This window comes from Orcinus orca, chromosome 16, assembly GCF_937001465.1.
Source record: "Orcinus orca chromosome 16, mOrcOrc1.1, whole genome shotgun sequence".
Taxonomy (NCBI): domain Eukaryota; kingdom Metazoa; phylum Chordata; class Mammalia; order Artiodactyla; family Delphinidae; genus Orcinus; species Orcinus orca.
The window spans coordinates 68,635,126-68,648,143 of NC_064574.1; the positions used below are offsets into that span (position 1 = coordinate 68,635,126).

At 46.1% G+C, this 13,018-nt stretch overlaps 1 protein-coding gene across 3 annotated transcripts in view; it reads left to right on the forward strand.

The window, feature by feature from the left end:
* Positions 1-13,018, forward strand: part of SLC5A11 (solute carrier family 5 member 11) — a 52,445-nt gene that overhangs the window by 24,635 nt on the left and 14,792 nt on the right. For all 3 annotated transcript variants that reach the window (XM_004268589.4, XM_049699038.1, XM_049699036.1), the window contains 4 exons: positions 4,483-4,587; positions 5,756-5,861; positions 8,542-8,622; positions 11,967-12,172. In XM_004268589.4, coding sequence (XP_004268637.1) covers positions 4,483-4,587; positions 5,756-5,861; positions 8,542-8,622; positions 11,967-12,172 — 498 coding nt within the window. The remainder of the gene's footprint in view (positions 1-4,482; positions 4,588-5,755; positions 5,862-8,541; positions 8,623-11,966; positions 12,173-13,018) is intronic.

Sequence of the window (13,018 nt, forward strand, 5' to 3'; positions counted from 1 at the left end):
ATGCACTCTAGAGCACACGGGTTCAGTACTTGCGGTGCACAGGCTTAGCTGCCCCATGGTATGGGGGATCTTAGTTCCCTGACCAGGGGGTCTAACCTGCATCCCCTGCATTGGAAGGCAGATTCTTAACCACTGGACCACCAGGGAAGTCCCCATGTATCTTTTTGAATTAGAGTTTTGTCCGGATATACACCCAGGAGTGGGATTGCTGGATCACGTGGCAACTCCATTTTTAGTTTTTTAAGGAACCTCCATACTGTTTTCCATAGTGGCTACACCAACTTACATTCCAACCAACAGTGTAGGAGGGTTCCCTTTAACAGATCTGAGTTTTAATGTAGTTCCATTTATCATTTTTCCTTAATTACTATCTTTTATGTCTTATTAAAAAATATTTCCTACTCTAAAGTCATAAAGATATTCTCCTATATTACCTTCTAGAACTTTTCACATTTAAGTCAATTATCCACCTAGAAGTAATTTTTGTCTACCATATTTTGAGAATAGGATAATGCCAATATGACCCATCAAGAAAATTACAGACCAGTTTTACTTATGAATATGGAAAATGACCTCTACACTTTAGGGGCCCACCCTACTCTCTAACCACCAGTTTACTCCTGTCAGTTCATTCATTTATTTGTTCACTGAAGAAGCATTTATTGAGCTGAATGCCAACTGCATTCCAGGCACTGGTCTAACAGTTCCTCATCCTTACCAGGCTCTCTACTTCCCCAGCCCTTTACAGTGCTTTCCCCTCTTGCTGGAAAGTTTCCCTTTTCCTTTGTGATTCGGTTAACTCCTATCATCTATCCAAATCCTACTTCAAGCAACTGTTCCTCCAGGAAGCCCTTTCTAACCTCTCTGATTAGGTGAAGTCTCCTCCTTCATTGTGTTTGCCACAGTTGCCGTTTTGCATTTGCTTGTGTGATTATTAAATTAATATGCCTCTCCCATTAGACTGTGTGTTTTTCCCATTATACTTTCTCAACATCAGCAGTAGTAACATTTGGGGCAGGATAATTCTTTGTTGTGTGTTTTTATACGTGTGTGAGGGGTAGTCTGTTCATTGTAGGATGTTTGCAACATCCCCGATCTCTATCCACTAGATGCCAATAGCACCCCCCAAACTGTGGCAGCTGCAGTGTCTCCCGACATTGCCAAATGTTCCCTGGGGAGGTATGACATCTCTTCCTTCCATTGAGAGCCACTGCACTAGACTGTGTGTCTCTCCCATTAGATTGTAAGCTCCAGGAGGGCAAGAACTATCTCTGTTTTCTCCCAGTGTCTAGAACAGTGCCTGATACATAGTAGGTATTTGAAAAATATTTGTTGAAATTACTCAGTAGCAGGGTCCATGATTTCAGAAGGAAGTGAAATGAAGGATGAGCTGACACCCAAAAGAAGAGGCACCAATTAGGGACTGAAAGTCTTGGTCAGGTCCCAAAGCCGGGGTCATCAGAGTGAGCAAACGGAAGGGTTGCACTGATGAAAATTTGGGGTATCGGAGGTGAATGGGGTCCTGGAGATGACGAGGTTTGGATGTTGGCCAGAGAAATGGGTTGCTGGAGTGGAAATGCCCATCTGTTGGGGTTAAACAAAGACACTGTACACGATGTCCCAGTGGGTGCTCGTCACTGTCCTTGAAGCTGCTTCCAGACTCGGGGAAAGTCTGGAAAGAGGGGAAGAAGTGAAGGAGCTGACCCGGGAGGCTTGGGGTGGGCGGAAGTTGCTATGGCCGGATGGCATGGGTTTCCGAGGAAGAGGGAGGGGTTTTACATGAGGACTGAGTGTGGCTGTCTGGACGTGATTCAAGGGAGAGTGAGAGAGATGCTGAAGTTCCCTCACTGCCCTGCACCCCCAGGAGATGAGGAACCACCAGACCAAGGCACTTGGGCGGTCCTCTCTCAGGGCAGTCGTCATTGGCTGCATTTATTTCCTGTTAGCACTCACCCAGCAACACTCAGAGGGTGGTTCCTGTGTTAACAGTCATTCACCTCTCTGTCTCTGTCTCTCTCATCCTCGCTTGCTGGCAAATTGCCTTCTTAGCTACTTTATGACAAACAGCCTAGGTTCTGCCTCCCGTCTGTCAGCTAGCTTCACATTTCTCCCCAGAGTTTGATTTCTAGATACCAGTACTGCTCGCCTTCTGATGACTTTCATGCCTCCTTCCTTTCTTAGCTCATTAGAAACTTCCTGCATGTAGCAGGCTGTGCGGCTCTCTAGATCGTAATGGAGGTCAACTGATGATAAAACTGTCGGTCCTGGGCTTCCCTGGTGGCGCAGTGGTTGAGAGTCCGCCTGCTGATTCAGGGGACACGTGTTCGTGCCCCGGTCCGGGAAGATCCCACATGCCGTGGGGCGGCTGGGCCCGTGAGCCGTGGCCGCTGAGCCTGCGCGTCCGGAGCCTGTGCTCCGCAGCAGGAGAGGCCACAGCGGTGAGAGGACCGCGTACCGCAAAAAAACCCCAAAAAACCTGTCAGCCAATGATAAGAGTCTTGCTCCCCAACGAAACCAGCTGGTGGTTGTCATTCACAGACGAGATAGTGAATCCTCTCGAGGAGCATCTTCCTTGGTCCACTTATCTGAATGGGCTGAAGCTCTCATGCACTCTCTCTAATTAGCTTCCATACCATCACCAAGATTGTGTCCGTTCAATATGGTTTGATTGAATCTTTCCGTGTGTTATTCCCTGATAGAGTGTCAGAGCTCAGTGCAATGTGCTTCTGGAAAATCCCTGCTGTGTTTGCCTTGCAGCAAATCAGAGGGCTGAGGCAAGCCACTCATGAGGGTCAGAATCCCGAATTGCCCTTTTGGGGAGAGGGGGAGGAAAGAGATGCTTCTTTTTTTTTTTTTTTAATTTTAAGGTGTCTATTTATTCCTAGAGTTCAATTTTTTTGGCCAATATTTTATTATGAAAAAAATTTCCAACCTACATCAGTGTTGAAATAATTTGACACTGGACACTCTTATAGTCTTGAATACTGTACCCAGATTCTACTATTAACAACTTACCTTTTTTTTTTTTTTTTTTTTGCAGTACACGGGCCTCTCACTGTTGTGGCCTCTCGCGTTGCGGAGCACAGGCTCCAGACGCGCAGGCTCAGCAGCCATGGCTCACGGGCCCAGCTGCTCTGTGGCATGTGGGATCTTCCCGGACCGGGGCACGAACCCGTGTCCCCTGCATCGGCAGGCAGACTCTCAACCACTGTGCCACCAGGGAAGCCCCAACAACTTACCATTCTTGAATCAAGTCTGGCCATCCAGTCTCTCCCAGTCTCCACTCCCAGCTTCTTCTACCTTCACAATCTGACCTTGGGATGGATGGTTTGCCATTTATCAGCTCATGATCGGGTACCCATTAGTCTACTCCCTGGGTTAGACTAAGGAACACCCAAGCAGCAACAGCCTGGATGAGGGGCTGCAAACATAATCATTACTCTGTCTTTTCCCATCCAACATCTGGGACCTCATGGAAGAACAGTTGTGCATTTGAGGTTCCATTGTCTAGACATGGCATTGTCTCAACCCCCAAGTCTGCGGGTACAGTGAGGAGACTGGGCAAGGACATGCTATCCCCAAAGTGCCACCCAAATAATGGTTCTCCTCGGTATGGCTCAGCCCCTGGGGTGCCTTATATGGTAATGGCACCTAGCTTTGGCCCACCCATCTGGACCTAATTCAGTGCTTCCCTGGTTTTTCTGCTGTCTCTGGATTCTCTGCTCCTGGTAACGTGGCTAAAGTGTTACATGAGAGCAACTTCCCCAAAGGTTAGAATATGGACAAATGGAGATGCTTGAGATGAGTTTAGGTGTTAGACATGGAGCCAACTACACGGAATCACCTGGCGAAATTAGTTCCTCTTCCATCATCTTTCAATGAGCTCAAGGGTAAAGTCTCATGTTGGTGTTAGTGAGCATTTAACACCTGTTCAACACTTTTCCTGACTTCTTTTTTTTTTTTTTTTTAAAGAAAGAATGAGTAAGCTCTGGGCCCAGGGTTTTTGGTGTGCAAGAGGAAGTTGCCAGGAAAGAATAGAACGTGAATGAGTGATTTTATTATCCATGTGCATAGTTTTGATGGTTCCCTTAAGTTTAGGATTGATATTTCATTTACAGTGGTGATTTGAAGTTTTCTTTTTAGATAAGTTTACTTCAATATAAACATGAGTTGGTTTAAAGAAAAACATTAAGTTTTATAATAGTAACATCTATATTAATAAGTTTTATGTAATAACATTAATAACACAGGAGAGGGCAAAAATTGGGGTGGCGTATACATTTGGGATATATGATAGTTGGGTACCTGACTCTGCACAGAACCCCAGTCCATCCTCACCCCACCCCTTTGTTCCATTTTCTCCTCTCTTTTAAGTCTCCCATTGAGAATCCCAAGAAGACCGTCTGTGCTTCTGAGTTTGGGGAGAAGGGGGGAGGGGGAAGAAGGGCTGTTGGGTGGCAAAATCTCAACTCTGGTCCCCAGGTCACCACGATGCCAGAATACCTAAGGAAACGCTTTGGCGGCAACAGGATCCCCGTCATCCTGGCTGTGCTCTACCTGTTTATCTACATCTTCACCAAGATCTCGGTAAGGTGGGGACACAGCCTGGTGAGAAGCTCAGCTGGTGGTGTCCCTCTCCTATTGAGGAAGCTTCTGGGAGGTTCAAGGAAGTTGGGAGGGGTGGGGGCAAAGGCTAAGCAGGGGCAGAGGAAGTACGGAGAAAAGGTAGAGGAAAGGACTCCTCCCCCTTCTCCTGCCAAAGCTTCTTCAGCAACATCTTGGGATGGTGCCCATCACTGAATGGGACTCCGAGAGCCCTCAGGTGGGTCTGTCGTCTTCCTCCTGGGATCAGGCAGTTATCAACTATTAATCATATGTGCTGATGGCCCACTGAGCCTGCCCCACCCTGACGTTTGGATGGGCAGGTCTTCCGGAAAGCAGCCAAGAGCAGATGCTTTGCAGCCTCCAGTGCGTGCTGCTCAGCCCGACTCACACCGATGCCCTCTTCTCTTCCATCTGGAGCTGGGGGAAACCTTGTCCTATGTGGGGGAGGGGGGGTGGGCAGAGGAATTCCATTCAATTCAAACAACAATAACTGACTCTGTGCCAGCTCCAGATGTGAAGGGCAGAAGGACAATGCTCGCTCTCACTCTGGTGGGAAGCTACAGATGTGGGGAAACCTTCCCAAGGAAAGTTACATCTGAGGAGGATGTAGAGAGGATGTAGAGAAAGGGGGATTGGCATTCCGGAGGGCTGGACAGAATAAGAAAACGCTTGGGGGCATGAAAAAACATGACTTGTTAGGGAAACAGGGTGTATTTCAGTGTGTCTGGGAGCATGAAGTGAGTAAAGAAAATGAGGTCAAGTGGCAGGCAAACCATGGAGGGCCTGGTATACAGCTCTAACTTATTTGAACATTATCTTGGGGGCAGTAGGGAGCTACTGAAGAGTTTTGATGAGGATGAGATGATCGTGATGGCATTTGATAAAGGCTGCAGTGTGGAGGATGGAGAGTAGGCAGATGAAGAATAGGAGCAGGAAGACGACTGAGGCGCTTGTATTAGCCCAGTGAAGGGGCCTCAAACATGATCACCTGTAGGGCTCCCGTTTGAGACCCCTGATCTAGGAAGAGATGAAGAAAGGACATCATGTGATGTTTCTGTGTTTGCCAGAGTCAAGGCTAGGGCCTGAGCCTGGGGAAACTGGGCTAAAACGTCCATCCATTCATTCACCCGTCAACTTCATGTCTCTCCAGGTAGACATGTACGCAGGTGCCATCTTCATTCAGCAGTCTTTGCGCCTAAATCTCTACCTGGCCATAGTCGGGCTGCTGGCCATCACAGCTCTATACACTGTTGCAGGTACGACTGAACAAGGGGTGATTCTGGGAGAGGTGGTGGGCAGGGGCTATGGGCCACCCTGTCTTTTCCTGGCTCGTCTTCTGATGTTCCAGTGTGCTAAGACCATGTCTTCATGAACCCTCAGTCCATCACCCCAGATAATACGATTTCTCTTGGTCATTGTCCAAAGGAAGAGGGATGCCTGATAGAAGGGAGGATTTTAAAAGGTACCGCAAGTGCATAAAGCTATTTTCCATTTATTTATTCAAGAACTATTCATTAGAACCTACTAGCTGCTGCGCATGTGTAGTCACACACACTATACAAAGCTAGACCGTAAACCACTGCAATTCTGCAGCCTGAGGCCGGGGAGCCTCAACTTTCCCCCTCAGACTTGCATCCCAGAAGAGTGGCTGGTGGAGTGCAGCACCTGGACATGTATCTGCTTTTGAATATTCACCTTCTCATCTTCTGTTCCAGTTTCATCCTTCTCTGCCTCCTCTTGGTGTAATTCATTCCACAAATTATCTATATCTATCTATGTATCACCCACTGTATGCCAGGCATCATGCTAGGAGATGGGGCATAGCAGGCAACAAGATAGACAAAATCTTTTTTTTTTGGCCGTGCAGCTTGTGGGATCTTAGTTCCCCCACCAGGGATTGAACCCGGGCCCACGGCACTGAAAGCCCCCAGTCCTAACCACTGGACCACCAGGGAATTCCCATGACAGAAAAAATCTTTACTCCAAAGGAACTTACATTCTAGTGGGGAAGGGGAGACAGACAATGAACAAGGAAGCCAATAAGTGATGTCAGAGTATACTGGTATAACAAGATGGGGAATAATGGTGGGAGGATTCTTTTCCATCCAACGTACAGGCAAGGCCTCTCTAAGGTGATATGTGGACCAGATTTAAATGAGATAGAGGGAAGACTCTGACATGAGAACCCGTGTTGTTTGTTTGAGGAGTAGCAAGGGGGTCAGGGTGGTTGAAGCTGAGCGAGCACATGTGTTGAGGCTGAGTCCTGTCCAGCTGTGGAGGAGGCCACTCGTACAAGCTGCAGTGACAGTGGTGACCCCGGCATCGGCTGTGCTGCAGCCCTGATGGGAGGAGAAGGGAGTGGAGGAAAGGGCAGGCACCGGAGCCTTGAAGGAAATCAGATGAGCCTGGATTTAGTCCCAAATGCCGTGGAACACCACTGGAGGCTCTAGACAGAAGAGTGACCCGTTCTCAGAAATACAAAAGCCCGCTGATGCAGAAAGATCTGGGCTGAGTTTTCAGCGCTAACAGAAGCCACGTGTCTGGGGCACAGGGAAAGGAAAGGTTTAGTCGCAATTGCCAATCTATCTCTCTGTTTCCTTGTTTGGGGGTGTCTCCCCCATTAGACTAGAAGCTCCGAGGAGACAGGCAGCATGCTGTTTTGTTTGCCTCTGTATCCCTACCATGTAGAACTAGGTTGGGCGCTCACCAGATGTTTGGTGAGTGATTGAATAAAACACTAGATGCAGTGCCTGGTAAGTGATAAATGCCCAATAAACATTAGTATAGAAACGTGGGTGGGTTTCAGTGGTACCTATCTTCAGAATCTCACCACACTCAGGCTAATTGCCTGAGTGGGGCCAGCAGAGAACTGGGGCCAGATGCTAAGCCAGTTCTCTCTCCATTTGTGAGATGACCCTATTCCTGGGGCAAAGAAGGAGGAATCACAGAACAACACCCACATGAAAGTCTGTTTGGTTTTTTTAGCGTACTGTGACTTTACCCATGAGTAAATCTGTTCATGTCAGATAAGTGTCCATTCTCTGTAGGGAAAGAGGAAGGAGAAAAGGATAGGGAAGAGACTGGAAAGATTGTTTTGTCCAGATGCTGATGGATTTGCTACCATGATTGTCATTACAAAGATTTTTCTAGGTGGCAAGACCAATAAGAATCCACTGAGGCCAACCACTGTGACCCTCTTTGGGAAGCCTATTAGACTCTGAATACCTAGTACTCACATCCTCTTTCCAATGTTTAAATAAAGGTCTTCAGAGCTTGGGGACCATGGCCCAAGCATCACTTCCCATGTCAGTTAGAAATTACTGTGTAACTAACCACCTACCCCGCATTAGGGAGTTAATGGTTTATTTCCGCCCACAATTCATTCCATGCGTTGCCTGGGTGGTTCTTCTGCTGGTCTCACCTGGCTCGGTTGAATTATACTAGTTAGACGGTACCTGGAACAGCTGGGTGGAACAACATGGTCTCACTCAGGTGGCTGCTGGTTAGCTTGGCTGTCAGCTGGGCTTTCCTTCCAGGCGGGCCTCATGCGCCATGAGGCTAGACTGGGCTTCTTAAAGGAGCATAGTGTTCTCGGGGCAACACAAGAACAAGAGCAGGAACTGCAGGCCTCTTGAGGACCAGACTTGGAGCTGCACAACATCACTTCCACCGTATCTATTGGTTAAAGCAAGTCATTCGGCCAAATCATATTTAAGAAGAAGAGAAATCTTCACCTCAACGTGAAAGGAGCAGCAAGGCCACATTACTAAATGGGCAGGCACCTGGGAAGGAGATATTGTGGCCATCTTTGCAAACAATCAACACTAGGAACTCTCCCCCATCAGGTCTTGAAATTCCAAGTTCCCTCTGGCACCCAGAGTAACTCCTCTCCCCCAGAGTACCTGACCCTCACCTCAGTGCTCATCTTCCCACTAGGTGGCCTGGCTGCTGTGATCTACACGGATGCTCTACAGACCCTGATCATGCTTATAGGAGCGCTCACCCTGATGGGCTACAGTAAGTGGGGTGCCAGGGTCATTTGGGTGGATGACAGCACCTCTCTCAAGCATGGACATCTGCTTTCATCACTGTTTCAAACCCAGCTGGGGATTCCTGCTTGAGGCATGGTCATTTTAGCTGGAAGAGAGCTGTGCGTATCATGGAAACTTACTGTTTTTTAAGGAAAAGTTAATAGATCCTCGTATGTTGACGTGGATAAATAATTAAATAAACAAATAAAAGGGGGCAAAAGGAAAACTCTTCCTTACAGGAGAATTCCAATTAATAAATGAAGACAGACTGAGGGAAATAGAATATCACTATTAGAACACCACAGTCATAATTGCTACAGACAAGATCCAATGATAAATGCTGGAGTCAGCGCATGAAAGTTTATGAAGAAATAAGATATTTGCTTGGTCTCAAAGTATCACGTCCAAAATATTTATTAATTACAGAGGGCAATATAGCCACTTTACAGTGGAGAAACATGGCACGTGCCACTGTAACTAAGCGATCAAGGCATATTAACTGATATTACAGTAATCAGACGTACCAGTATGTAGCTCCTGATATGGTACACTGAGAAGGACACAGCATCACCTCTGTGCCATTCTTGCCAAAATATATAACCTCAACTTCATCGTAAATAAACATCAGGCAAACCCAAATTGAGGACATTTTACACACTACAATGACCAGTATTCTTCAAAAGTATCAAGGACATGAAAAATAAGGAAAGACTGAGCAACTACAGAGAAAGGAGGAAACATAAATAAACACAGTGTGGGATCCTGGATTGGATCCCAGAAGAGAAAAAGAACATTAGTGGTGCAAATTGAACAGCCCATACTGTAGTTAATAGTAAGGCACCAATGTTAATTTCTTAGTTTCTGCAACTGTACTTGGCTTATGTAAGACAGTGACACTAGGAGAAGGTGTATGGGAACTCTCTGTACTACTTATACAACTCTTCTGTATGTCTATAATTATCTCAAAATTAAAAGTTCATAAATGAATACCTATTAAAACACTAGTGATCCAGATGTTTTATCATTTAATGCTCATAACAACCCAATGATACCAGTATTATTTTTACCCCTTTTGTTGGATGAGAAAATTAAGGCACCAACTGTTAGCGCAAGGTCACAAGGTTAGAATTCAAAGCCAGGAATTAAACCCAGTCAGACTGACTTCAGATCTCATAACCCTCCTTCCCCATCAAACTCCCTGGTGATAATAGTGGGGAGATAATGTGGTAGTAACTTTTGTGGGAAGAGTCTAAGAGCAGGAGTCAAAGAGTATAGGCAGGAATTTTTACCTTAACATTGTGCCTTCCTGCCTGCCGATGCAGGTTACGTGGGTTCGTGCCCCGGTCCGGGAGGATCCCACATGCCGTGGAGCGGCTGGGCCCGTGAGCCATGGCTGTTGAGCCTGCGCGTCCGGAGCCTGTGCTCCGCAACGGGAGAAGCCACAACAGTGAGAGGCCCACATACCGCAAAAAAAAAAAAATCCAAAAAACAAACAAACAAAAAAAAAAAACAAGAGAAACTGAAAAACTGACCTAAAATGGAGCTTATTAAAGTGACTGAAATCAAGATCCCCCACTTTCCTTTATACCAAAAGGATTCCAAATTTCATTTGGTACCCTGATATCTCCTACATGGGTGCTACTCAGACTGTGGTCCAGGGACCAGCAGCATCAGTGTCAACTGGGAGCCCATTAGAAGGGCAGAATCCCAGGCACCACTGCAGACTTGCTGAATCAGGATATGCTTTTTAATGGTTCCCAGGTGATTCGTGTGTACATTAAAGTTTACGATGCTCTGCCTACTTTATTTTCACCCATCCTGGGGTGATTCTTGTCTCAGCCTTTCTACCTGCTATTATCTATATGTATGTGCTTTACACACTCAGATGGGCAGGTCCAATTATTTTTTTTTTTTGCGGTACGCGGGCCTCTCACAGCTGCGGCCTCTCCCGTTGCGGAGCGCAGGCTCCGGACGCACAGGCTCCGGACGCGCAGGCTCAGCGGCCATGGCTCACGGGCCCAGCCGCTCCGCGGCATGTGGGATCTTCCCGGACGGGGGAACGAACCTGCGTCCCCTGCATCGGCAGGCGGACTCTCAACCACTGCGCCACCAGGGAAGCCCAGGTCCAATTATTAATAAAACCTCCCTCCCTCCCACTACCACAAAATAATTTTTCAGGGAAAAATAAAAAGCATGACAAAAATTTATCATCACAATATTTTTTCCCCAGTAGCCACTGTTCACCACAACCTTCAGCAAAGATAAGCTAGGCTGCAGATTACATATCATTCCTACTCAAGTGGTAACACCAACCCCTTCTCTTCCATACCAAAAAACAAAGAAACAAACAAAAAACCAAAAATAAAACACAAGAAAAAAACAAAACAACAACAAAAAGACAAACACAACCTTCCAGAACGTAATCCAGTGAGAGCAATGTTATTTGGGGGATAACCTTGAATCTGTTCAATTAATGAAAAGAAGCAAATTATCTGCAGATTGCAGTGCTTTATTATTTTTAAGGACAACACACGTTTGTGCCAGGTGCTGTGCATTTTATGTGCATTATCTCACTGTCTTTCTCCAGCCCTATGAGGTTGGTGCTACATTATCCCCACCTGCAGATGAGGAAACCGAATCTCAGACAGGGAAGCGACTTGCTCAAGGCCATAAGTTACTTGGACCACTCTTGTGATACCATGAATTGAGAGTAGCTGAGAAGAAGTTCAGAGGTGAAAGAATGTTTCCTTAAGGCAGGCTTTCTTAATCTGGACAGAATTCACGGGTTTTGTGAATCTTGGATGGGAAAGAAATTCATCTCTATTTTCATATTAGCATCTTTCAATGATTAGTGTAGGCAACAAACCACAGGAAGATTTGCAATATCTGTGACTTTGATACCAAAATACACCCCTGAGGTTTTTATCCAAATGTTTTTACAGTTGCTTCTGATGTATTGAAACACTGTGTCCATGGTTATTTTAAAACTAAATTGTTATTTGACCCACTGTGGGGTCTTTCTACTTAATGGAGCAAATAAATAAATTACTACGTCAGAGTTTTTATGGTTTGATGGGTGCTTTCAACATATTTGGTTTTCTTTACAATCTATGTATTGTGTACTGTATATTTAGGAATATTATTCTGAGAAGCAATCCATAGTCACTACCAAAGGCATGAAAAAAAAAAAGGCGAAGAACCTTTAAGTCAACTAACTTTCCTTGGTATCTCTGTTCTAAGTAGGATTTCACCAATCTCCAACAATCCCCTCATGAGTTGCTGTGGATCAGTCTGAGTTCCTGGCAAATTTGGGTTTCCTCTGAATACTAGGTTTCGCTGCAGTCGGCGGGTTGGAAGGCCTGGAAGAGAAATACTTCTTGGCTGTGGCCAGCAACCGGAGTGGGAACAGCAGCTGTGGGCTGCCCCGGGAAGATGCCTTCCATATTTTCCGAGACCCACTGACATCTGATCTCCCGTGGCCTGGGATCCTATTTGGAATGTCCATCCCGTCCCTCTGGTACTGGTGCACCGATCAGGTACAGGGCAGCAGGCTGAGAAAGCTGCTCTCGGGGACGCTTCCTTCCTTGGAGTATCTGGAGGCTGAGTTTTTTTCTCCCGCTATCTGTTCTCTTATTTGCGTTTCTCCCCAAACATCCTTGAGAACTTCTTTCTCTCTACTGCTCTACGTGTTATCTTCTTATTCTTACTCATGTCGCAGAAAATCCAAAGCTACTGATATTTGCAAAGGGGAAAGCTTGATACATCCTGCTGGATGTCTGGAAGGATCCAGTAAGCAAGAGAGATGAAAATTTTAAAGAGAGCTTAAAACTGGTATTGGTATTATTTGCTCCACAAATACTCACTAGGTGTCCTCTATGTGCCAGCCACTTGGAAATCACAAGTAAACAAATCAAACAGGCTCTCGGAGCTCACCTTCTTCTGGTGGAGGTAGACAGGCAATAAATTATGGGGAACGTTAAAAGGTGATAACTGTCATTAAAAAAAAAAAAACAAGCGGGGGGGGTGCAAGTGGAGGGTGTGGGAGTGTCATCTAAAATACAGTGATTAGGGGAGTCATGGTTGAGAAGTGACCTCTGAGCTAAGGAGAGTGAGTGGGCTCTGGTGATAGTTGGGGAGGAGAGTTTTAGGCAGAGGGACCCGCCAAAGCAAAGCCCTTAAAGCAAATATATAACTGGTGTGAAGAAAGAAATGAGAAAAGCAAAAGGCACTGTGGTGTGTATAATAAGCCCTTTTGTGTTAAAAGGTGTGTGGGAGGGATAGAATCCATATTTGCATTTGCTTGTATGTGCTGAAGGAAACTCCGGATGGATGTATATAAAACTAAGAGCAGTTACCTGTGGGCAGGGAGGTGGGCAGATGTG